The following is a 27,196-nucleotide window of genomic DNA, read 5'->3' as shown; positions in this document are numbered from 1 at the left end:
AGCAGAGGAAGGTTTTAGAGAAACAGTGAATGCACTCCTAAGCCAAGGTATTTTAGTGCCATCAACTTCCCCATGCAACATAGCGATTTCTCCGATTAAGAAAGCGAAAGGAGGGGCGTGGAGAATGGTCCAGGATCTCCACCAACTCAATGACGTCATCCAAAAAGAGTTCCCTTTAGTGCCTAACCCGGCATCAATATTGTGCAGTATACCAAAAGAGGCAACTTGTTTCACTGTCATTGATCTGAAAAATGCCTTTTTCTCTGTGCCACTTGCACCAGAGTCGCAGTACCTTACAGCTTTTACATTAGGAAATAGCAGATATGAACATCGCAGACTCCCACAGGGGTATTGTGAGAGCCCAAGCATTTTTAACAGAGTACTACGAGAAGACATTGGCAACATAGATGTAGGGAGCACCATTATACAGTACGTAGACGATTTACTCGTCTGCAGCAAAACAGAAGAAGAGTGTAGAGAAGATTCGATAACACTGCTTAACATATTGGCTGCCAAGGGATACAAGGTGGATAAAGGAAAGTTACAATACTGCCTTGCAGCCATTGTATATCTCGGTCAGCAAATATCTAAAGATGGAAAAAGAATACTACCAGACAGAGCTAGTGCCATTCGACACATCATACCAAAAACAGTAAAGGACATGCAGAAATTTCTTGGCATATGTTACTATTGCCGAGCGTGGATCCTCGATTACGCAGCATACACACGGCCAATGCTACAAGCACTGAAAGAAGCACAAAAGAACAGAGCCCCAATATAATGGACACAGGAGACAATTGCCCAATTGTCTCGATTAAAAGACCTTATTTCAGATGCCCCAGTCCTTGCAAATCCAGATTATGAAAGGGAATTTTTCCTGTTTTCACACAGCAATGGAACATTAATGACAGCCGTATTGACACAAAAGACATAGTTAGGCCACAAACCATTAGCGTATTACAGTGGAATATTAGACCCAGTAATGCAGGGACATTTCGCTTGCGAACAGGCCCTCGCTGCAGCTGCCTTCGCCATTGAGAAAAGTGCCAAGATCGTAACGGGATGTTCAGTGATGCTATATGCGGAACACTCATTATTTTCTATCTTGGAAAGATCAAAATCTACTCTCACAACACAGAGAGCCTCTGCTTATGAAATAATAATATCAAGTCCAAATGTACATGTGGTCAGATGCAAGACAGTGAACCCAGCCACATTCATTACAGAGCCATGCACAACTGAGGATTTACAGGAACACGATTGTAGCACATATGAGGGAGAGGGCGATGACATTCCCAAAGCAAGAGAAAATGCCCTTACAGAAGGAGAAATTTATTTCATAGACGGGTCAGCATCCATAAACTCAGAGACAGGAGAAAAACATGTGGGGATGGCGGTAGTGCGCATGGAAGAAGACACATACGAAGTGATTATTCAAAAGCGCCTCCCCTCACATTACTCTGCACAAGCAGCCGAACTGACCGCACTAATCAGCGCGTTACACACAGCCAAAGATTGTGCCGTGACAATATATTCAGACTCAGCTTACGTCACCACCACAGTTGACTCAGGGCTATCACGTTGGCGAAGGAGAGGGTTCAGAAGAGCAGACGGGTCCCCCGTACAACATGCCACGTTGCTTAATGAACTAATAGAAGCTTTAGCAGAGCCATCAGTAGCAGCGGTGGTTAAATGCCAAGCCCATACCCATAACACAGACGCACTCTCATTGGGGAACGCGGCAGCTGACGCCGCAGCAAAAGAAGCCTCGTACTTCAATAAGACACCAACATCAGAGTACATTGTAAAAACAACCACAGTGGAACAACCAGCAGAAGCATACAGTAACACACCCATAGCACAATTAATAGAACTCCAGAGAAGGGCCCCATCGGAAGAGCAGGAGTTGTGGGGCAAACGAGGGTGTAAGCAATCAGCCACAGATCTCATTTGGAGACAGGAAACGACAGGCAAGGTAGTGATGGCTGTAGAATAATTAGAAGTAGCATTCCAACAACTGCATTTCCCAGCTCACTTTGCAAAACAACACATTGCCTCAGATATTCAAGAGGATTGGTTTGTTCCTAATCTGCATGAATACTTGTCTAAATTTGTGATTGAATGTACTACATGCCAAACTTACAATTCAGGAATGACATTACGAACTCTGCGTGGCACTTTGCCACGCCCTACAGGTCCATTTAGAGAACTACATATCGACTACACCGATATGGGAGAAAGATGTAATGGAGCAAGATACTTGATTGTGGTGGTATGCCTTTTTCACGGTGGGTGGAAGCGGGCCCCTGTCCCCATCCTGATGCAAAATGTGCTGCCAAGTTCCTTGTGCGAGAAGTATTCTCGCGGTGGGGAATCTGTGACGTGATCCGTTCAGACAACGGCACACACTTTGTGAATGACCTCTTCAAAGAAGTAACCTCCCTTCTGGGGGTGAAACATAAACTATGTTCGATTTATCATCCAATGGCCAATGGAGTTGTGGAGAGGATCAACGGGCTGCTCAAAAGCAAATTATCGAAGTTATGCAGCACGTTGAAAAAGAATTGGGTATATTGTTTGCCCCTAGCACTGTTCCAACTCAGAAATCAACCTTGCAAGGATCACCATTTAAGCCTGCACGAAATCGTGACGGGGAGAAGAATGCACACGCCGCTCTCTCCTGTTAGGAGGGCGTCTGATGCACACAGGGCTGCCACAGTGCTGGGGGAAGAGTTTAAGGAATACCTAGCACAGCTAATGCGTGCAGTACGCAGCATAGCAAAACAAATTGCTCCGCCATTTACTGAAGATGTAGCAACAGACACCTCCATGCCGGCAGCAGATAGCCCAGAGGGGCCTTTAATGCCAGGGGAGCATATTTATGTCAGAAGTTTTGTAAGAAGGTGGAATTCACCAAGATTTCATGGTCCATACACAGTGGTGTACAGCACCCCAACTGCAGTTAAGGTTAAGGGGTTAAAACACTGGGTGCACCTCTCAGATGTGAGAAGGGCGCACAGTGTTGCACTTCCCCAAAATGAAATCGACTGTGTGGATGCCATCGCTGGCACAGTTTGACATGATGAAAACTGCAACTTAGACAGGGAAAGTATAGGGAAAAAGCAAAAGGTTTTTACATATTTTGTCTCTCTCTTTCTTTTCTTCTCATATAAATCGTGTTGTCTTTTCTATTTTTCCTCATTATTTCTCTGATAAAATGAAAAGGAATTGTTAAATGCCTAACTGAGTAAAGAAATGAAAAAGAATGAACAGTTACAAATATGTTTCTTTTCATGATGACTTAACGAATTTGTCTCGCCCACATAGGTTCAACATGAGCCAATGCGACGAAACGGCTGAGCAGGCTGAGATGTTAGATAGAAATAGGGATGCCACTAGGGCCAGTAGATTAAATAATTAAGAATGTGTTATAAAATATGCTGCCATACTATTTGCAATAATGATGTTTTATTTTATTTGGTATACAGTTGTTTTATACGTGGCAAATGAAATGAACAAAGGGGAGAACGGGGCTAAAATGACAAAACCAGGGTCTAAACTAATATGGACTGCAGTAACAACTATTTTGAAGGACACTTATAACATTGAATCGAATAGTATAAAGACAACGTCCCCCAATGAACAATTGCATGTAAACAAAACTGCTATTCCTTTGTTGAGTAATACTATGGTTGAGAAAATAGAGTTTGGATGGAATGTAAATGACGATTACTATTGGTTGACTAACTCCAGAAATACAAGCATGCGCACACACTCTGCACAAGAAACCACTACTGAATACACACATGTCACCACGAACAACATAGATGAAGCGTGGTCTAGAATATTCCCACTGCAGTATTCACGAGTTGGTACCTAATTAAAAAACAAAAGGAGAAGAAAAAGGGGGGTGGGAAAAAACAGATACGATATTTATCATAACCTGGGGCTAGATGAAATAGAGGACCCCCGACACCCTGACCAATCAAACAAATGGTATTCAGACATGAGTACCGCAGCAAAGCAAGCAAGTAATGACATTTGTTACGTATGCTCACTTATTCCTCATGCAACTGGAACCCCAAAAATGTTAATCCCACAGGAAGTACCCTTGTCTGAGGCCCAATGTTTGATTCATCTGATGCTGTGTAGAATAAAAAAGACATTTCAAGCACACACAGTCACTATGGAAAAATTGGAAAACGAACAAACTTGCTCCAGCAGACGACAAGGAGTAATCTGCCACCAAGAGCCATTTTTCATTATAAAAGCAACAAGGTATGCAGACGACAAGTGGCATGATGAAATGATTAAATGTAAAGCTGAAGGGCTTCGAGGGCTGCCAGACGAAACATATGAGTGGGCAAAAGAAACGTGCATCCCCATCTGGTCACAGCATATCACCAAGCTGACATGGGTCACACCCCTGGAGAGACCCATAAAGATTCAAAAAGAAATACCGCACAAAGCTTGCTTCCATGGAGAAGGGAAGGTGAACATGGGAACCGTGCAGCAGTGCAATAAGACTTTAATAATGCCAGATATGAAAAAAGGCACTGCCGCATTAATGGACATATACTGGATCTGTGGCAAACGAGCTTACCTGCATCTCCCAGCATCCTGGAGGGGCACTTGTGCCCTAGCCACACTTCACTCAGCACTAATGGTGATACCAGAAAGCCACGTCCAGTTTACAGTGAGGCCTTCGGCTGACACATCGACAGCAGGGCAATCGGCTGAACCATCGACAGCGCCCGATGAGACAATCACGGAGCCCCCAGCATACGAACTATTGTCAGAAGAAACCTTGAAAACCAAGTTGTCACGCAGCAAAAGGTCCAATTATATTTCGTCCAAATCATCAGAAATCCTTGCTGAAATCCCAGAGCAGTACAAGCTTTTCTCATCTGCAGAAACATTCTTTGCATCATTTCTAGCACCAGGCGTTCAAGCAAGGGTGAACGCGAAATGACTGCAGATAACACGCTGGGAGCTCATCCAGCTGGCCAATGACACTGAAGAAGGATTCAACATCATAAAAATAGAGCTCCGTGCACTGCGCCTGATGACGATGCAAAACAGATATGTCTTAGATCTTATCACGGCGATGGACGGTGGTGTTTGCAAAAAAAATGGGGGGGCGTGTTGCACGTTCGTACCAACTTCAGATGCTGATAACGGGACACTGTCACACGTGATAACAGCAGTGCATAATTTAGGAGAAAGAATGAGAGCTGGAGGTGGAGCAGATAACAACACGTGGTTCGACAATCTATTCAGCTGGATACCATCATGGGTGAACATGGCAGCGAAGATACTTATTCCCATTATTGTCTTTCTTCTCCTAATATTCTGTGTGTGCCAATTGGGACTAAGATGCTGTGAAAATAATATGCCTAATTCAGCAATGATGATGGTAACAGTGGGCCGACAGACAACGGTGGATACCATGATAGATGCCCAAGTACAAACCAGAGAATACACCACACCGCAATATAGAATGACTGCCATCTATAGGCAGTATGGGGACGTGGTCGATAATCTACATTACACTACCATTAGAGAACCAAACAACTTGCTGTGGTATAATGTGGTTTGGATAGATTTAGATGGGGATGGTGGAATATACTTAATGGTCACCCCAGAAGAATACGCAAGAAGAGGTAACAGCTTAAGAAGTGTGTGCAAAGCATGGATGCCAATAAAGGGTACACCTGCTTGGGATGAGGCTGTGGCTGAAGCTGAGTACTACCGAAGGGAGAACAGAAAGAACGAGATAAAGTAGTTTGTTACTTTAGATGTAACGAAAGGGGGGTATGTATGGGAGCGAGGAGTCCTCAGGCCCTCTCGCGTCGTATACTCCTCAGTACAAGGCTTGGACTGCGTGCCTCCGGTAGTGGGATTGCCCCTTGCCCTTATGTAAAGTTAACCACGGTTGACTACTGCATAGATGGGACTACTGAGCAGGACACGGGGCATCCATCTTTTGTGCCCCCTTTAGACTCCATCTTGGATAAACAGGGCTCACTGCGATAGTACAGCAATGCTCAACTTCCCTCCCACCGCAGCAGCCAAGGACAGAGACACACACAAAGTGCGCAGGCAGCTGGCTGGCCCCCACCCTTGCACTCCCCCTGCGAAGTAAAGCTCTGCGCTTCCATTCTCACGCTGAAGCTGGAGAAATTTGCAACAATCAATATGCTACAGTTTTCTTCCTCTGAGATCACTGTCCGCCTGAGAACCGGCATGTGAACCAGGATGAGCTAAACACTTTCTGCTCGATTCGTCCTCATAAACGTGCAAGCCACCCACCCCCATTAGAACAATTTATTGCCATCCTGACCCTGCACCCCCTGTAAGGTATTTCTTTCAAGTGCCAGACCCTAGCCTGTGCTGCGAAACACACCCAATACACTCCTTACTAACCTTAAGCATTTTTACTACTATATATGTTTTTACTTGTACTAATGAGTTTGAAACCTAGGAAAAGATGCGAAACACAGCCTGATTCTTCTACATACACAATAAGGTCAAGGCCTCCAAATAAAGCCTCAAATGACCCAATTGTACTGACAATAATCATTGTGTGTGACTTATGTAGAAATGTGCCAAGTAGCATAAAATGTTTTAAATGATTTGTTATTTAGTGTGTAACATATTAGCTTAGGTAGTGACCACAGTGACCGGACCTTGACCTGTGTGGAGCACAAGATGTTTGATGTCTATCATCTCGTCAGCCACTCAGCCAACCAGGAGGAAGAGATGCCACCCACACCTACAGCACCACACCGCCTGGCCAATCGGGTCCATTTAGCATTTTTTGTTAGAGTTACTTTAATTAATATAAATATAAGTGTGATGTAATGAGGAGCGGAGGATTTTTTTGGTAATTTCCTAGCTGGAGAAATAAACCATCCTTTGAACTCCTACAGCCGGGTCTCAGTGCCTCCTTCCCCGACAAGGGGTTGTGTCGGTATTTTATTTTCTCTCACACGTAGTAAGCCGAGGAAGGGCCCCTACAAGACCTACACAGGAACAGAAGCCAGCTGGATCCAGTTTTCTTCTAACCAAAGGTAATGTAAAACTAAGAGGACTTACCTCTTGTTGTGTAGCCTTGTTAGCTCTCAGTTGAGACTTGTCTTGGTTACACTTGCAGAGTTGCTCGCAGCTTTGCCCCTTCACAAGCTTCCAGCTTGTGGCTCTTCAGTGATTTCCTTTCTACAAACTTTTTCTAAAGACATTGTGCAAGACTTTTACTTACCAGCAAAAAGATCTTCAGCTGCCCTAGACTTTGCTCAACTAACATTGGCTGTCCTGGCTTCCTGAGAGACTCATCGTACCTCTGACTTTGTGCATTTGCCTTTCCTCCAGGAAAGGGTTAATTTACTTTGCATTGGAGGGTTCAAAAAGTACTTACCAGTTTATGAATTAATTGTTAACCTTTTGCACCAAACTCAGCATTTCTCTAAATGTACCAGTGATAAATCAATGTCCACGGTGTCCTAGCTATTTAAGTCACCTGAGGGTGTAGGAAGTGTCTGTGTGCCATCCCCAATTGGTATCATCTGATTAGAGAAACTAAGAGTGTGTTTTGAAGTATATCTTAAAGTGTTACATATTTTGCTCCATTCTAAAGAAGGCTTATTCAACTGACTGTTAAATAAATTAGTAATTGTTTTATCAAGAAACCTTGTGTATAAGTGTTTTTTGAATAACTGTCACTGTGAAACTCTCTTTTACAACCTTACAGCTCACATTTACCCCTCTTGAGATAAGCCAGGTTGCTCAGTCACTCTACCAACTTGTGTAGTACATGCTTATACCAAAGGTTGGGTTAACTATTGCCAAGAAGACAAGGCTGGTACTTCATACAATCTTGCCTAACAGGCTGTCTGTTGTGGGTACACCCTAGGGGTGGCACCTGTGTGAGTGGAGTGTAAAGTGAACTTACATTCTGTGTTATGGGTGTCTGGGTGTGGTGTGAGTGTGACACAATGCCTGAGACTGCCCTGACTGAAATTGACATGAATGCAGTGTAGAGTGATGAAAGGCTTGGTGCGTACCACAACCCACATTTTTTGTTATTCTTTGAAGAATACTGGTGGAACCATCTGATGAGCGGTCTAGGCACGAAATCAGTAATTGCAGTAGGGCAATATTTTCAGAGCCTTGACAGATGCAGAAGAATGTCTCTCTGTCCTGTCAATTTGGATCAGGGTCTGACAGAAAAAAGAAATTAGACTGCAGCAATGACTTGTAAAAACTGGTTAAACACAGTTGAACCAAGTATAATAAAATAAAAAATAAAAAGTCTTTGTTATGGGTGCCTGGGTGGAGTGGATGGCCTGAATGCCTGTGAGCCTGATTGGCTGTCTGTCTGCATGACTGCCCTTCTGCGTGATTGGTTGACTGAGCGTGGCTCAGCCAGAGTGAATGGTGAACAGATGTGTATATCTGGGGACCGGTCACTTACCAATTTGTTAAGAAGCTGAAGTCGAAGCTGAAGCAAGAAGAAGCTGTTCCTTGAAGCCCACCTGGAGGAGAAGTCTGTTGCTGCAATTTCTTCGTGTAAACCAAAAGCTGCCATATTCTTCCAAGGACTGATCCAGAGACGACTTGCGAAGGCGACCTCTCCCCGAGCTACGAGGGACCATCGTGCAACCTGCTAATCTTTATCCGAAGTGCCCTGGAAGCTAGCTTGTGTGCCTGCTGTCCGGAGAAGGGGTCTTCGGGAGTCCTGACGAGGAATGCCCGGACATCTCGAGTCAAAGAAGTCCAGTGGTGTCAGCCAGGGTCCGGAGGTGCGTTTGGTGACCGCTGCAAGCCATTGCTGTCTACGACCCAGTAGAGGGGGTACCCTGGCATAGTGCTGCTGGACACCCAGAGCTGCAAAAGATCCAAACTGTCTAACAACGTTTCAAAGGACATCTCTGCCATCACCACTGATTACCTTTTCCCACCAGAGAGAGTCCAGAGTCGCTGAGTGCAGAGGAAGGTCGGCCAGTGAGTTTCCTGGCACCAGAAGCTAACAAAGCTGTCCCGAGGGTCCAGACTTGGTGAGGGTCTGAGGTCCACTCCAGCGGTCGAGTCCAGGTTACCAGAAGCCATCCAGAGGTCCGTGCTGCGGATGCAGCACCGAAGAACCGAAAGTCGAACAACCGTGTAAATCCGAAACCCGACATCAAAAGTGACCTATGCACCCGTCGCCGCAAGAAGTCATCGAAGGGCCAGAGGGGTCTTAATCTCATCTGCCAAGCCTTTAAGGAGCCCAAAGCAAGTTTCATCTTCCCAGGACTTCTACAGTCTGAGAAATCGTCGACCAAAGGAGAGCACAGCGAAGAGCCAAACTGCTGCACTTCAGAAAGACTTTGGTTCAATTTTTCTTGCACTCAGCATCCCAGTGGCTCCTTCTTCCAAAGGGGGGTCCATCCTCGGCGGGAAACGTCGAGTGAAACCAAGAAACTCTGCCACTTCGCCTGCCAAGGCACCAGTGACGAGAAAGAGCATCTTCTAATCTATGGAGTAGTCCAGGGGTCGCAGATTTGGCTTTGATTCTGTTCTCCTGTGGCCGCTCAGGTACTTTGGGGTGGTAGAACCTTTTAAAAGAAAGTACAAGGTTATTGAACATTGTTGGAATGGGATGTAAAAGACAAGTTATTCCTTAACTTTTCCATTACAGGTTGCCCAGGTGGGGGGGATCCTCACTCCGATTTACTTATATAGTCTAAGAAAAAACATTCTGCCACTGTTCATAGCTAACCTGCCTTTCTTCTGTATTCTTTGCTGTTACACCTCACTTAAGAATACACATGCCTATTTAAAACTGTCTGCGGTTAGTGCAATTCTTATTGAATTTAAGTGAGTGTATATATTTGCCATTCTTTGAATAAGTATTGCCAAAGTCCAAAGGGTTATTATTTAAATATCTATAATGACTGAACCTCATTTTATATAAGGAAGCTGTATTATCACCTAACATAGTGTGTGGACATTCCTTTGTGGGGTTTGGGGGACTCACTGTACTTAAGAACCAGCCTGCATCACCTCCTGAAAGCTTAAGCCTTAATTGTTCATGAATTGCTATCCATTGGGAGCCTTGGCTGGGGTGTTCTGTGCCTTCAGTACAGATACTCCCCCTCCAGTTTTTACAGTGATCGACAGTAAAACCTGGGAAGATCATTTATAGCACCTTTATACTGTCATGTGAGTACTCAGAAAAGCAGGCCTAACAGCGAGCCCATGAAAATGCAAACTAGCCCAATCTGCAGTTAAATACCTTGAGTTTTTCGCAGGTAATGGCACTGTTCAACCCCAGCAAGAAAAGTTAGTGGCAGGCCTTGACACCCTGAGGCCAAAAACAAAGAAAGATCTGAGAGCCTTTCTGGAATTAATCAGCTACTACCGCTGGTTTATTCCAAACTTTTCTAGTAACTCCTCTCGACTCAACCATAAACTAAAGAATTCAGAACCCCAAAAGATGAAGTGGGATGAGGAAGATGTGGTTTGTTATACCACTCTTAAACAGACCCTATGTCAAATCCCAATTCTAAAAGTAATACATTTCTCTAAGGAGTTTATTTTGCAAATCGATACTTCCGCGATGGGTTTATGGGCCGTCCTTTCTCAAAATTACAACGGGCTCGAACACCCAATCTTGTATGTCAGCCGAATGTTGTTCCCTTGAAAAAAAAACGACTTGGTTATTAAGCGTGAAGCTTTACCTGTGGGCTTTCCTACATTTAAAGTACTACCTCTTGGGCCGCAAATTCAGACTAATCACAGACCATTCCCCCTTGATTTAGATCAGTCAGCACAAGGAGTCAAATCCTAGGGTTATGCAGTGGTTCCTGAACCTTCAACTGTATTGTTTCACAGTGGTATGCCAGAAGGGTCGAGATTGTGGTAATGTCGTGTAGCTCTCCCGATTTCCCTGTGACAAAACCATGTCCATCCTGCATAGGCAAAGGGTATGTGAGGAACCTAATGGGATCCTCTTGTCTAGGCCCCTTGGATATTCCTCTGAGGTGGCCAGGGAAGGGCCGTAGCTAATGAATCCTGACCCTAGGGGTGGATAAGCAAGGAAGGATCACCTCAGGGAGTGGAGGAAAGGTGCTTTTAGGTGAGGCATGGTGTCCCCCTTTCCCTTGTCAAAACACGTCCTTCCCTCCCCCAAACCCATAGGTTATTACCACTCTACCCCTCTGTTACACATTCCACATATATACCATTCAGGGCCCTTTAAGACTGGGACGAGGAAGCGGCAACTAGGAAGAATGCACACTTTCACCTATGCACACCACTTTGGTACTGGGGCGCGGACAACTGTGGAATACCATTCTGAAAGTCAGGCATGTCGCAATGATAGAGCTAATTGTAGTCAGGCAAATGATTTGCACCTGCAACCCCTTGAGAGGCTACAGGTGCATATAAAAGGGAATGACCCACATGACAGAAGGGAGCTGCCTGGGAAGCCAGGGTGCCGTGGAGCAGGATGAAGAGGAGAAGCTGGTGAAAAGGACTGTGGCGGCTGCAGGAGAGCGGAAAAGATGTCGAGTTTGGAGAAAGCAAGAGAGTCCAGAGCTATGCAGAGCTCTCAGCCGTGTCCCCCCATCTGGGGGACACAGAAGCTTTTACTTTGCTTCAGGAGGCAGCATGAACGTCAAGAAGAGGCGAGCGCGGCTCGCCTGTGCTCCCGATATGCGAAAGGGGATTGTCGGAAAGCAGAAAAGGATTGCGCAAACACCCAGAGGTGCGGCCGCTTACTGCTGAGTGACATGGAGAGAACACTCGAATTAGGGCGATCTGGAGGCTTAATCTGGGCCAAAGAGAGGGCCGAAAAAATAAATGCATATAATGAAAGGGTCTGGAGACACGAAGGACATTATTAATTGTCGAGAGAAATACCAAGTATTGAATACCGAACTAAGAAAAAGCTATGCACAAGTGAAATGAAAATTATGCACGAATGGAGAGAAAGTGATGCGTATTTACGAACAGAATGAAATTAAGGAAAAAGCATTTATGAATAATGTGAAAATGAAAACCCAAGTGAAAACCAGTAATGAGAATTGGTGAAGCATATGAAAGGCAAATAAGAAGCACTACTGAGTAGTGTAAATGCAAAGCAATAAAACAGAGTTAGTATAGTGGACGGGCCCTGACAGAAATTGTTTGTTTTAGCTAATCTTTCCTTAAACTTGTTTTTCAAATGGGTCTTTTATTGCGAGTGCTGTGTGCATGCATTGTGTAAAAGTACTTTGTGTACTAAAAACGCAATAAATAAATAAAACATTCAAATTAAAAAAGATAACACTGAGTAAACACAACTAAGTGAACTGTGTGAAAGGTACGTGTTGGCAGAGGCAAGAGACTGCCAATAAGAACCAAGAGTGCAAATGGACTAAGTGCAGAAAGGAAACATATGGTGGCAAAGTAGTCTAATGAAAATCAGTGACATTATAAAATGCCAAGGGTTATCGGTTGCATGACCTGTGATGGGTGGACCATGTGGTCTGATAACTGCGACTAGACCAAGTAACACCTACTTGGAGTAAGCCAAGGAAAACAAGGACATTGAATTGGTTTTGTTTCATCAGTCTGGAAGTGACTAAATGAGAAACAAAAGTTGAATTAACTGTGAACTGTTTTGAGTCTAGGGAAGAAGAAGCTGAAAAAATATGAGGAGCTGAAAGAAGCTCAGAACTTTACTTTGAATGCTGTTTCTTTGGTTGCTGACATCCCTACACATTGTATAGATGTAGTTGTGAGGGCAAGCATAGGGTTTGGACACAGAAAGACTTTTAAGTTGAACTCTACGACACACACTATCCTTAGTTTCTTTAGATAGGGGAATCCCACCATAGCATATGGCAGGTTAGGCCTTACTCCATCCTAGCATTTCAGAAAATAAAAGCTCTATTTTAGAAAAGGGAATCTGGTGTCTGTGTCTTACTTCATGATGCCTTCACATACTGTACTTTCTAGATGGAAGTAAGCTTATCCATCTCATCCATATACACCTGGCTGAAAGGATCTCAGAGGAAAGGTGGCCTGTCAAACCTTGTCTGAGGAGTGGGATGAGGACATACAGGAGGAGGACCGGATGACTATGCTGAGGCACATTAATGGATGAAAGGTTACAACAGTTTGCAATCCATCCAGTAGAGTCTTAACAGAGATTCTATTGGATACCAGCTAAAATGTTTAGGTAGAAATGCTAGTTGATGACAAGTGTTGGTACTGCCACTCTCTATGTGGGAGTCGCATAACTATGTTTTACGACTGCTAAAGAGTGAAGAAGCTTTGGACTGAGATCTTTGTAAAATCTCACCTTATACTCCAGCATCAAGTTAGGGAATCCCATAATGCTGGCGGTCCTGTATGTGGATGCTCAATTGGAGCAATTACAGTAGGGTAAGAAAGAATTCATAAAGGCATGTCTGGTACATAAGAAAATACTTTTGAGTCTGTGTGAGAGGCGGCTGAGGTGCATGATTGAGAATTGGGTGGCAAACATGAGCGTGTTGGCTTCATTTGAGAAAATCCAAAATAAGAAGCATTCTGTATCTGCAAGTTTCAGGGGCACTGGGATGGCTTAATGGAGTGTTATGCCTACTGTACATGGGTTACGATAAAGGAGAGCTTTCCTTTGCCTTTTTGCTTTCTTGTAATTTTCACCTTCCCTCAACCCACTCTTTTTCTTTAACTCATCTATTTACTTCTTTGCCCTCTTCTCTTTGTTGTTCCCTTCTGATATCCCTCCCCATTCTTTCTCACTCGTGCTTTTCCTGTAATAGCTTGAACGCTCAAGAGGTTCCTGGATTTGGCCACAATATTGTTTTTTATGGCCGCTAGTAGTTATTGATGATTTGCTTCAATTTGGTAGACATTTAAAGGGAAAGAAAGTGTTTGTTATTGATATTGTTTGCATTTTCCATGTTCTCAATACAGTACAAGTTGAAAAAAGATGCACAGAATGTGCCAGCGCACAAGTCTTCACACTGTTATTCGAGGAGTTGTGCAGGCAGAGAGCCACTTTAAGGAGTAATCCAAATTACAGTTCCTATTAGGATTCCATGTGGAGTAGGGGTGATTTCTGCAGACCCAACACCCCTCCTCTTCACCACTCACATTGTGTGCTCCGTATTTGCTAAGTAGAGCTGTGCCAGCAGTTGCTGACAGTGTGCAGGCAGAGAAAAAAACACAGATATCCGGAAGGTGGGAGATGGCTGTACTGTTTTTATGGCTAAAAACTAGAATGAGAACAGCAGTGAGAGGTGTCCATCAAGGCGGGGACCGGCCTGGCATATGGCGAAATACAGTGTCATCAGCTGTGTCCTGCAGGAATATCAGTCACCATCACAGTGAATGTGCATTGTTCCTATGGGGGAGGTGAGAGGGACACTGACAGTATCCATGTCTAATTCTCACGATCTGTTGTGCTCCAAGTCTCTGCTAATGCTCGGGGCTCATTAATGTTGTTATGTAACAAAATGATCATTTATGAACATCTGGCGAGAGTGCGATTTGGGAAATGTATTAACAGGAGATCATTTACTTGGGTTACACTCTGTATGCTACACCAAGAGCCTGTCTTTTATAGGCAGAGATATTACATAAATGTACCCAATTGACGTCACAACTGCAGAAAATGATTAAACAATACTGCAAGTTCTCCCTCCTACCTGCAATCCGCTTCTATCGAGCAAAGATTATTCCAGTGCTTTTATATGGCCTAGAGGCAAAACCGTTGGCCTGGAATATTGACTGGCAGATAATAGAGGGTAGGATTTGGAAAAAAGCTCTATGCCTGCCGAATAGTCTACCAATGGCCAGCCTACGATTTGAGTTGGGCCTTTCCTCACTCGGGTCGCAGGATGACTGGAAACTTCTGTCACTTTTTAGCTTGATAACAAATCCAAGGCGCAACACTTTATATGAAGACCTACAAGTACATCTGAACTGTGCTTCCGTGGGGGTACTGTGTGACTTAAAAAGAACATCCCAAGAAATCCTCTTCAGATGTAACAGGGATATGGCCACACTAAGCACAAGCCCCATGAAGACAAAGAGGGCACTACTAATATCAGACTGGATAAAGACAATTCATCACACACGATCTTCTATTGTGGCACCCTCGCTTTCTCCAACGGACAAGAGACTTGGATATCGGGCAAACTATCTGACAAAATTCCTGGATACAAACGGGAGGCAAAACTTCCTTAGAGCCCGTCTGGGACTGACTCGTACAGGATCGGTCCTTACTCGCTGGGGTCGGGGAGAAAGGAGTAGACCCTTATGCCCACAATGTCAAGACCCAAAAGACCAGCCATTTGAGCATCTATTAAAATATTGTGAAGGTACATGGGATGTGCAAAAGAAATATTTGGGACACTTTGTTAGTTCAAGTGATTGGCTATCATCTGAGGTCTTTTGTGTAAGATTGTAATCAGGCTATGAAACAGCTTTGACGGTAAATGTGGTTAGAGTCTTGCAACAGACAGGTTTCATTTGAAATGGTAAATGTCCACTCACTTTTTTTTTTATACAGCGATAGTTGGAGATAAGAAATTGGGAAATATGTTTTATCTTTGTTTGAAATATGAAATGTAAATTTTGTTTCTTTGTACTTGTGAAAAAAAAATATTTGGTTTATACCAAAATAATTTTTTTTTTTAAAAGTATCCATGTCTAATTCTCACGAACCGTTGTGCTCCAAGTCTCTTCTAATGCATGTTGTTATGTAACATCTGGAGAAAGTGCGATTTGGGAAATGTATTAACAGGGTCAACAGGAACTCTTTATACAGTCATAGGTTTCCCTGCCAGATATGGTCACACAGTCCAACTCACCACAGGGGAGCTCATTTTGCTCCTAAACGTAAGGGAGCTGTTACGTTAGCACTGCAAAGTAAACGGCTCCCCACTGCCAAATTGTCGTCATTTGCATGGCAGAGTGAAAAAGTGCTGGCCAAATGGCAGACTGCATGTTTGCGCTGACACATACTTGCCAACCCTACAGATTTAGGCAGTAGGCTACTGCTTTTGAAGCAGCCCTACCGCCTACAGATAATAGTGACAGATCCCACTGCTTTTTACAGTGGCAAGTAATGTATGTGATTCTAAGGCAGACTGCTTGAGACCAGCCCAGGACAAAGCATGCAACACATGTATTAGTCTGACTATACAGTGGGCTAGTAGGTGATTACTTTGATTGGGCTCAGACCAATCCACTGACCTGACAGCTGCCTGACTGTCCTGCACTCTGGCCGGGACAACCCTTAGGTGAACCAGCATTGAAAGCAAGTGGCAGAGTATTACACCATCACACAGCATCTGCCGACAATTTGGTTTTAGCATTCAGAATTATACATTTTTAACATTTCAACATCTTTCCATGTTGTGCTGTTTGTATGTTTTGTATTTTCCTGTGATGGATATTATTATTTTTCAAACTTGAAAAATCCTACACCGTTTTTGTCACAGAATGTTGGCAAGTATGCTGACATGAAAATATGCGCCGACACAAATGCTGGAACATGTGTATGGCAGAAAGGAAGAAAGGGGTCAGAATCGCAAATTGCGTTCTGACCCTCCTCTCAGACATACCAATGGATAAATATGTGGCGTGGAGTGAATGGAAGGCGTTAAAGGCTTTTACGCCTTCCTCCGTTCACGTTACGTCAATATAGAAAAGGAGCTCCCCAGTGTTGTTTTGGCAATTTCAAAACCAGGAGCTGTAGAAGAGTTTATCCAATTGTCTGCATAAGACACCTGTAGCACGGTGGAATGTCTGGAGTCAGAGCACGTATAACAAACATCGACTTTGCTAAAGACTTCAACAAAGGACCTCTTTTTCCGTGAGCGCGCTCTAAACGGTAGCTCGGCATTATCTTTGTCTGGCACTGGGGAGACTGTTGTTGTGGAAACTCTGTGCTTGCTACCACAGTCTTTACAGTGTACTCAGTGTATTTCGGATTAAAGGCTGAGTCGCCTAAGGCTTTGCTACGACTACAACCTGTGACCTGCAGGATGAACACTAGCCTCTGGCACAAAAACCTGACTAATTGAGCTAGCTTGCAGGCTGCCAGGAATGTAAGTAAACCTCCAAAAGGCTGCTAGGAATGGTCATTACAGTAACTGCAAGGGACATACATGTGTATGTGCTTTGCCACGAAACCAACCACAAATGCTGATGTACATAAATATCAGGAAACATGCTTTACCTCGCCTCAGTCAGTCGTTGATGTTCTTTCCACCAGACTGGTCGCTGCTGCTTTATCAGCATCAGTTCTTTGGAATTCTTAGCAGTTTGCTCAGTTTTCTTTATCTAAAAAAAAGAAACATTTAATAAAATACGGTAGCCTGGTCAGGAAACATTACTTTGCTGTAATTGGATTCCTGTGAAATTAATTTCTATGGCGAGATATGGTTCAAAAGGGACATACTTGCATTTATGTGTCTAAAGAGTGGCTAGACATGAAGAAGGCCATTTAAGCATGTGTTTGAAGTATAAGGAAAGTCAACCCGTTTGTTTTGTACAGTAAATGTTGACAAAACCCGTCCATCATGCTCATTCAACATTCAGTGAAAAAATGTTTAAATAGCTGAGATAACTTTAAAGGAATGGTTCGCCCAAAATGTTTTATTTCAAAAATATAAACAAAAAACCATTGGCATTTTTTTTTTCGAAGTCCCTATGTAAAATTTTGAGCAATTCAAGCTCAAAAATGTGCAAAAGCAAGCACATGGGCGCATGCATTTTGTGAAATGGATGCCCGCCTGTGCTGGCTTTTGCTTTTGCGGCACTAATGAAGGAAAAGCCAGCCAGCTGTAGTAAACAAAAGCTACCACTGGGTGGCTTTTCCTTCATTGGTGCCGGGACTCGGAGGACGCGGACCGGAGACTACAGGCAGAAAAGCTGCAGCTGCATCTCGGTAAGTGCTATTTATTTATTTTTTAAAATAAGCAGTAGCTGCGTTTTTTTTTGGAGGAGCCCGGAAAACTTAGAAATAAAACTGCTGCTTTAAAAACGTTGTATTTATGTTTGCGGTAGCTTTTGAAGCGACCGCAAACATAAATACAATGTTATTGTGTTCGAAAACGCTGCAGTTTTTCTTTCTAAGTTTCTCAGGCTCCTCCGAGCTGAGAAACTTAGAAAGAAAAACCGCAGCGTTTTCAAACACAACCGCGTTGTGTTTCTGCCTAAATCTGCTTTCCCATTTGGGGCTTTAGGGCTCCCCACGGGGAAGGAACACATGATCTTTCAACCAAGATTATTGAAATACTTGCTGAATCCGTGACTTGGGACTGGGACTTTGAGCATCAGGCGGAATGTGGCAAAGAAAGGTTATGTGTGACTGGCTATAGGATGGTGATTTTTTTCTTTTTCTTCTTCTTTCTCTCTCTTTTAAATTCTCCTTCTTTTATTGTTCTGGTTTGTACAACTAGTTGTTGCTTACAACATTCACTGTTTCGCTTGGCAGTAATAGCGATTTATATGGATTAAGCACATCATTTTTCATCTGAAGTAAACTAGGGATACTGATTCGAACCAGAGAATTGGGACGTTTGCTTAATGAAATGTGTTGTTATTGTATTCATAAAATGCTGATAAAAATAAGTTGATAAAAAGAGAAAAATGCTCAAAACACAAAAGTTGAGACAATTCAACAAACGTTTTCACCTTGTACCCATCAATCCACCCCATCATGTTCATGTGCGCAGCACTCACCCAGTCAACCCAAGACACATTCTCTCTTTACTTAAATTCCCTGAACTTTTTAAGGTATTGGGTAGGTGTCTTGCCAAACTTGGCAATCAAAGCAGACTTCATGCACTCATACTGACCCCTTTCTTCCACACTCAGTTTCAGAATACAGTCATATCCAGTCTGAGGCACTCTGCTTAACAAACACTTAGCCCAATCTCTCTTATCTACATCATGAATTGCACAAGCCATTTCAAACACTTCAATCCATTGGAGGATATCTGAACCCTCCACAAACACATCAACCAAATCTTTCATTAACCTGGTGGCTGGGGACCTGACACTCTCAACGGGTTTAGCTGAAGTCTCCACTCTACCTGGATACTCTGACACTCAGTGTCCCTGTTCTTGAGTTCAAGGTAATTATCTTTGAGTTTAAGATCCCTATTCTTGAGCTCCACTTGCTGTGCCAATTCCTCTTTCTTAAGCTCAGCATCTATTTCCAACTTGCTGTATTCAAAAGCCAATTTCATCCTTAATAACTCAAACTCCAAGGAATTGTTGGGGGTTGGAACAGAGGCAGCAGGAATGGTGGCATTCCCAGAAACAGATTCAGCAGCAACCTCAGGGGCAGAGTCCTCATTGGTTGCATCGCCCCCTTCAAGAGTTTCACCATAATTCTGATAGTAGACCAGTGCAGCTATCAGCTCAGCCATAGACTTATCCACAAAGTCTAACTACCTGGCTTCACAAGCACTCTGGAGAGCCTCTAAGCTCATCCTAGTCAATTTACCGTTTGCAATAGATTCCATTGCTTGTAATGCAGTTATCTTGTACACAACTAAACCACCATTTAACAAAGTGCAGATATTTTGTAAGTGGCACGGTTATACACTGATTCTTAAAACCATAAGCATCCCACTGCTGCCACCAGTGTAAAGACTGGAGGGGGGTGTCTGTACTTCTGCTCTCTATATGGTAGAGGAGAGGCACAGAGGACCCAGCCAAGATTCTCTATTATTGGTACGTGGTCGAGCAATCAAGGCCTAGCTTCTCAGGAGGTGATGCAGGCAGGTTCATTAGTACAGTGTAGTCCCCAAACCCCCACAAAGGAATGTCCACACACTGTATTAGTTAAAACACAGTCTTTATATAATTAATATTCAAGGTTATGTACACTATCACAATAATTCACTTTGTGCTCAGAAAATCTACAATGGCAAATATATACAGTTCTAAAGTGGTACCACAATTATTATCAGACCTCATTAAAGTGCATCAACTATATTCTGTTCAAATGTCACACAGATCACTTAATAAAGGCAACCAACAATAGACATAGGAGGAAAGCAGTTGGTTAGAACGATCGTCAGAATACTGGCCCCTACCACTACACACAGTTCTGTGTGGAGATCCCCCCACCTGGGCGACCTTTAAAGTAAAGATATATCACAAGCCCAGTCCATATATTGTTCTATGAGTCTTATTTCCTTCTATAATAGTCCTACAACCCCAATGTACCTGGAACAGCAGAGTTCGTCGTTGGGTCGTCGTCAGATCCTTTTTGAGCGGCTCCCTTTAAGGCAGGAGCCACGGATCGTCGAGATCACACGAGGAAAAAGGGTTGAACGACAACGGTGAGGTGGCAGCTTCGTTCCTAGCGGTGCTCATCGACGGCGGAGTATTGGCATCCTGCAAGGAAAAGGCGTGCGGGGCACCTCGTTGACGATAGTTCAGGACTGCAAAGAGATTGTGAAGAACTGTGGCCCATCAAGGGTGTCGAGTCATCTGGCGTCTCTACGGTCGTCAGGTGGCGGGAAACCCACCGGCTGATTCTCCTCGGCGTGTCAGCGGCCTCGACTTTCTCTGGCGGAAGAAAGCGATCGACGGTGCAGGTGAGAGTGTCCTTGGATCAAATGTTACTTAGGCAATGGGAGCACAGCTGCTCTGGTCTGTGACAGCAGTCGTCGACGGTGATGGACAACAGTGTCCGGGCACTTCTCCTTGCGATTCCGTGGCGGTCCCCGTCTCCGGTCGGCAGCCTGTCATAGGCCTGTCTACCAGGGAGCGCTGGCAAAGATTAGCAGAGCACGATGGTCCCTCGTAGCTCGGGAAGAGGGCACCTAACCAGGTCCTCTATGGGTCAGTCCTTGCAGACACAGCAGCTTTCAGATTGGTGAAGTAGAGCAGCAGCAAGACTTCTCTTCCAGCAGGGCTTCAAGGTTAAGCTTCAGTTTCACTCCAGTTACTCTTGGTAGTGGACTTCAGCTTCTGAACACGGATTCTAGCAGTAAGAGGTCCACAGATATACTAGTTCATCTCCCATTCATTCTGCTGGGTCACACTCAGGCAACCAATCAGGTACATAGTGCATTCAGGCCATTCACTCCCCTCCAGACACTCACAACAAGTTATGTGTATTGGGACAAGTACCCAGCCATTCAACACTCCACACTGCATTCACACCAGTTTCGGGCAGGGCTGTCTCAGTCATTGTGTCAAACAACAGAAACTAGACATCCACAACACAGAATGCGTATTTGTCACACACTCCATTCACCCAGGTCCCACCCACAGGGTGTACCTGCAACATACAGTCACTGGGAAGGCTCCAGCCAGTCTGGTCTGGACTTCACAACAACACCATATATGGAACTTCCACCCAACAGCCAGTCAGGGGGAAGGGACATAGTCAAGGCTTCCCAGGACAAACAAGGTAACAGGCAATAGAAAGCAAGAGGTCACAGGGGCCATCTGTTTCCTATCATGAATCAACTGCTTCCAATGGCAGGGCCTGGGCACCCCCAAAATGGAGGATACTCAGAGCACCTGTCAAATTCAGCATGGAGCTGCCACCAGCCCATACCCTGCTCTGGTGCCATAAGGGTATCCCATGGGTATCCCATGGGTATCCCATGGGTCTGTACACCAAACCAAAAGTGAGAGCTTCACCACCAGGAGTCCCACATGAACACCTGCATGGAAAACATGACAGAACACATGATAAAAGGCAGTAAAGGACAAGGATACAGAGGCCCTGTCCCTCCGATGCATTTCCAGCATCACACTCGTATAGAGTGAGGCAGTGTCTAAGGTGACGAGTAGCTCTTTGTCAATATCAAAAACCATATGTTCGAAGATATTGATGGCCATGTGCTGTCTTTTAAATATTGCCTATACTTTACGCATATAGGTTTGCGAAAAATATGAATGAAATGGCAGAGTGGTTCTTAAACTGATCCACAACCTGCTACAATTGGCCTACATGGTGTGTCTGTCATTGATTTGTGCACTTTTGGTAGCGTGTAGAAATTTGGAGTGAGTGGATTCTCTGCATTGAGAAATCAAATTCTTTTAGACGTATCCAGTGCCTTTCTAGGATAAACATGGTAGTGTCAGTAATGAAGGCTTGTAGCTCTTTTACAGCGTCTCCGCGTAGGATGATGTAACTGCTCTCTGCTTCCAACAGTCGTAGGACCATTCGCTCATATTTCTCTCTATCTATTAGGACAATCACCACTGCTTTGTCTGCCTTTGTCATCTTTAGAGTGGTTGTTGACTGTTTTAATATTTCCTCTTAGGTCTCTAATTTCTTTCAATACACATTTTTCAAAAAAGAGGATCTCATTGGGTCAAAGGGAATAAAGGTTGAAGGGGGACGTAGCCCTGAGCTATCATCTTCTTCCAAAGTTTCTTTTTCATTGAAACAAGAGTTTAGTAATAACTTTTGAAAGAACTGGGCTCGCTCTTGTTCTGCCTTAAAGCAGTCTGTGTTTTGAGTAGGGAACACGAGAGGCCTTTTTGTAATAGTTTAATTTCTTCATTGTGAATATTGTCTGAGGATAAATTAATGACTGATTTAACCTCGATGTCGCCATTACTTATCGTGGGTAGGCTTTTTGGCGAGCCTCGAAAAGGTGTGGTTCGGATACTCTTGGGGTATATATGCTCTGTTCCTTCCTTATTGTCCTCTCCCGCCTCCCCTGCCTAAAAAGGTCTATGTCCCTGCTGGTTAAAGTTCTCTCCTGGCCAAATTGGTTCTCTGGGCCCGAGCCATTGCATGATGTATCTGTGAATGTGATCCATCTACATCTATATCGCCATGGCCAGTGATAACTTTGACCGGGAATGCCCTTCAGCTATTCCACAGTTACCAATGCACGTGCAGTGGCAACTGGCCATGGTCTGTGGCCCACATACCTGTGGACATGGCATTACGCTATGCCCTTGGATCCACCATTGTTAGTCCTTTGCCACCATTAGACCATGTGTTCAACCTATCCAGCTTGATATCAGTGACTGCACTGTAATATCAGTCTACTATTGACAAGCCTGAGGGTGCTTCTAACACTACTTCAGACCTCTAATGTGTCATTAGGAAAAGGGGCAACATCAGCATTAATAAAAGTATATTTTTCCTTCCCAATGGACTTCAAAAGAAACACAAATTTACACTGTGTATCTATTTTAATTTCTGTGACCCCTCTACACTCCCTTGAGAACCTCCATTATTTCTTCCTCAAAAAAACACTGTTGCCCCCAAAAGACAGGTGTTCTTAAGTAGGTCACATCAGGCTTCTGTCATTGCCATATTGCAGGACCCCTTGTGATGAATCAGTAATGATTCCCCCAGAAAACTTGGCCTGGGACCCTTCTCATGTTGCCAGGGTAAGGCAGGTGCAGGCCATTGGTGAGCTGAGTGAGCAGTGTAAGCAGCAGATTAGAAACTGGAGGAGGGAGAGGCTGTGCAGCGGGAAACTAAAGCACAGGAAGCTTTCTTCCCCAAGAAGCTGACTGCGGTGGCCGGCAAGCACCAGAGATCCTCTCAGTACATAGGTTGCTATTTTTAACAAGTAATGTGGGCGGTGGTGGACCAAGAAAAGCAGATTGCCGGGTCGGGAGGAGCCACTAAAACACAGTACCTATAAGCAGCGAGGGAATTGGATGCGCATGCCTTACCCAGTGAGTTCAGCAGTGCATAGTGAATCCCTGAGCACTCAGAGACCACTCGCATGCTCGATACAGGTGTTATCAAAGTAGAAAAACTTTAGTATGAACCAAAGGCATTTTTGAATACTGAACTATCCAAAACCAGAGAAAGCGTTATTTTACAAAGCCAAATGACTGTGTCTTTAGGCAGGTGGGAGTTTTGAGAACCCAGCAACAGGTTTGGGGTAACACTATTAGAATCTAATGCAAACATCCATTACCCGAGCCAAAAGAAAGCAAAAGCAAGGCAATTGAAAACCAACAGCTATTGCCAAAGCCAGGAGTGGTCTAATGAAAGTTCCAAAGTTTGTAAAGCGTATTGCCCATGTTTGAAGAAGAATATAACAAATGCTGGTATAAACCCACTTTGCCAAAGCCAAGGAAGAAGCAGAATAAAAACCTTATCCTTGTCAGTGTTTGGTTGATAATGTAGTGGAGAAACAAGAGTGGCAAGAAGGCTGCCCTTCTGTAAAGGGTTGTTCAGAAGGAGAGGAGCAAACCATCCAGACGTTTTTGGAAAATGCCATAGGGTACGTAAGTGTACCAATGTGAATCTTGCTTTCCATGAAGAATTGCTTAAAGCCTGCTGTTGTAAAGTATTGAGCACTGCAAAGCTGTTGTGAGCTGATTTGAACCACAGAGGCACATGTTGTTTGTGAATTACTGTTCAGGCCGGGGTATATAACCGAACAGCAAACCTTTGAAGTAGTAGGCCTGTCATGGCAGTAGACCAGGTGTGATTGAAGTGGTGGGCCTGGCATGCAAGTAAACCAGGTAGAAGTTGAAGTGCTGTGAAGTGGTGTTAAACAGTCCTGAAACTGCACTGGTTACCTGGCCACCCTCTGATCTCAGCCCAGGTCCCCTCCCCCGCCAGTCTCACGCCTGCACTGCCTTCATGGCAACCCCCGCACTTGGGGACTGTTTATGTATCCCTATCGTCCCACTTCCAGCACTTGACACCTGATGTCTGCACTTACCCTTGCACTTGCCACCAGCTGGCTGTACTTTGACTTCTTGTTATTTATTCTTTTATCCCATGTGCTGCACTGTCCCCTCCCCTCCCCACAAACTTTCCCCCTTCCTCCTACCTATGCACTTGCGCGATCTGAATGACACCTGCCCAAGTTAGATCATTGTCTCTGTCTTCCCTCTGTTCCCCCTCCCTTGCCTCGTTGCAGCTTCAAACACCTGTGTATAGGCGCGTTATAAATGCCATATCACATCATATCATGCCGACAGACTTTCACTGCTGAAGAGAGAACTATAGAAAACTGCTGCAGAAGTGTTGTAGTTTCTCAGCCATAGTAAGTTGTTGCAAAGCATCCTGACAAAGACAATTTATGTTGCTACTGACAAACTATGGAAATATTCTTTGTTTATGTGAAGAAGATAATTTTGAATTTTACTATTGTAAGAGGAAAAAAAAGAATCTTTTTTTTAACAACTGTAGTGTTGGAACTTTCTGTTGTCAAGTTGTTACAAGAGGATATTATGTCTCGCGGAACTCCACAAGAATTATAATAAGATAATATTTAACAGATTTCAAATGAATGTCTGAGAGGAAAGCAAATTCAGAGCATAACACCAAACAAATAATCAATTATGAAATGTTATTAATATCAAACAGATAAAAACATATTGATCTGAAAATTCTGCCCATAATTCATACCGGACTTTCATAGTAGAAAGGAAGGCACGAAAAATAAAGTGCCAATGCATTCATGATGTATACCTAATGTGGGGTTAATGCCGAAAGGCAAATGCCCGAGGGGCAGAGCTCTCACCAAGTGAAGGGGATCACGTGGAACAAGGCTGTGACTCAATGGATACTAACAACATCAAGAAAAAGAATTTCAGTCAATAATAAAATGCATCAAATGAATTTGAAATTTAGAAAAACTGCAATATATCTAATGAGTTAGAAACAATTCATAGAGACTTGAAACTGACAAGTCTGGGGACAATTCAAAGTGCAAAGAATCACTAAAGTGCATAAAGGTTGAACATCATGACTAAATGAGGTGCATTAAGTCAAGTCAAGTTGTTACAAAACAGGATTTTCTTGTTCTTTTTGGAACTGTGAAGCAGAATCCTGATCTGGGGATGGGGAATTCACCCAGATTATAAGAAGAGACTGTTCATATTGTGAACGTAACTGTTATATTGTTGTTACCTTTGAACTGCCATGCATTACCTTGTTGAGTTACTTTATGTATAAGTGTGAGGGACAGATATCCTTTGTTAGCGTGTTTCCGATTTCGTAGCACGCCAAGTGGCAGTATGACCAATTGAAGAGCCGCAGAGGGGTAGGTGGGAGGGTTCGCATGTGAATCCATGCCAGACCCATGCTGGAGAACAACAGTTACAGGTAAGTAACTTGTTCCTGCTCCAGCATGGGGTCTGGCATGGATCCACATGCTCATGAATAAAAGAATAAATAGCAGTATACACATGCACAACCACGGGAGGTGGCAACATTGGTGGCAACATTAAGCAATACAACAACTCAACATTAAGCATCTCTTACCTCGTCACCAGGCTCACCTTAAGCGAACAGGTTGCGCAGCACTGCTTGGCCGACCCTGGACTCCTCCCTGGAGTCCCGATCGACGCAGTAGAATCTTGTGAAGGTGACCTCCACGTAGCAGCCCTGCAGATGTCCAGCAGGGGCACACCAGACAGGAACGCCGTGGTAGCAGCGATCGCTCTGGTCGAATGGGCTTCGGACGACCGGGCAGCGGTCGTTTTGCCAACCGGTGACAATGCATGATGCAGCCGGAGAGCCATCTGGAAATGGAAGTCTTCGAGAGAGCCTTCCCTTGATTCACAGACCCAAAGTTCACAAACAGTGTGACGTCTTCTGAAAACTCTTCGTGCGGTCCACTTAGAACTTCAGCGCTCTAGCTACATCCAGCGAGTGCAAAGTCCTCTCGGCCGGCGTCGAAGGCGACGGGAAGAAAACTGGTAACACCAAGGGCTCGTTGAGGTGAAGTCCGACGGCACCTTGGGCATGAAGGAGGGGTGCGTCCTCAGCACTACCCTTGTGTCATGAAAAGTCAAGTATGGAGGCTTGCAAGATAGGGCCTGAATCTCTCCCACTCGTCGTGCATAGGTGATGGCCACGAGGAACGCTGTCTTCCAAGACAGGAAATTCAAAGGCGCCGAATGCATAGGCTCGAATGGGGCTCCCATGAGCCTGGTCAGCACCACATTAAGCTCCCACGCCGGGGCAGGGGCCTTCACCAGCGGGAATGATCGGAATAGTCCCTTCATAAATTCCTTTACCAGGCGATGAGACCACAAGGACGTCCGTCCCGTAGTCCTGGTATATCGGGAGATGGCAGCCAGATGTATTTTTATGGAGGCGTGAGCCAGTCCAGCTTTGGCCAGCGACAGTAGGTACGGTAGCACTTGAGGGGCTGTAATCCGCAGAGGGTTAATCTTCTGTGCACGGCACCAGACAGAGAACCTCTTCCACTTATGACCGTAACACTTGAGA

The 27,196-nt window shown here is 44.3% G+C and overlaps 1 protein-coding gene across 6 annotated transcripts in view; it reads right to left on the bottom strand.

Moving 5' to 3' along the window:
* Window positions 1-27,196, bottom strand: part of CCDC148 (coiled-coil domain containing 148) — a 1,950,480-nt gene that overhangs the window by 1,160,832 nt on the left and 762,452 nt on the right. For all 6 annotated transcript variants that reach the window (XM_069616397.1, XM_069616394.1, XM_069616398.1 and 3 more), the window contains one exon: window positions 17,225-17,328. In XM_069616397.1, coding sequence (XP_069472498.1) covers window positions 17,225-17,328 — 104 coding nt within the window. The remainder of the gene's footprint in view (window positions 1-17,224; window positions 17,329-27,196) is intronic.

Source organism: Ambystoma mexicanum, chromosome 9, assembly GCF_040938575.1.
Source record: "Ambystoma mexicanum isolate Mex_15411 chromosome 9, UKY_AmexF1_1, whole genome shotgun sequence".
NCBI lineage: Eukaryota > Metazoa > Chordata > Amphibia > Caudata > Ambystomatidae > Ambystoma > Ambystoma mexicanum.
This window is presented reverse-complemented; position numbering and strand designations above follow the sequence as displayed.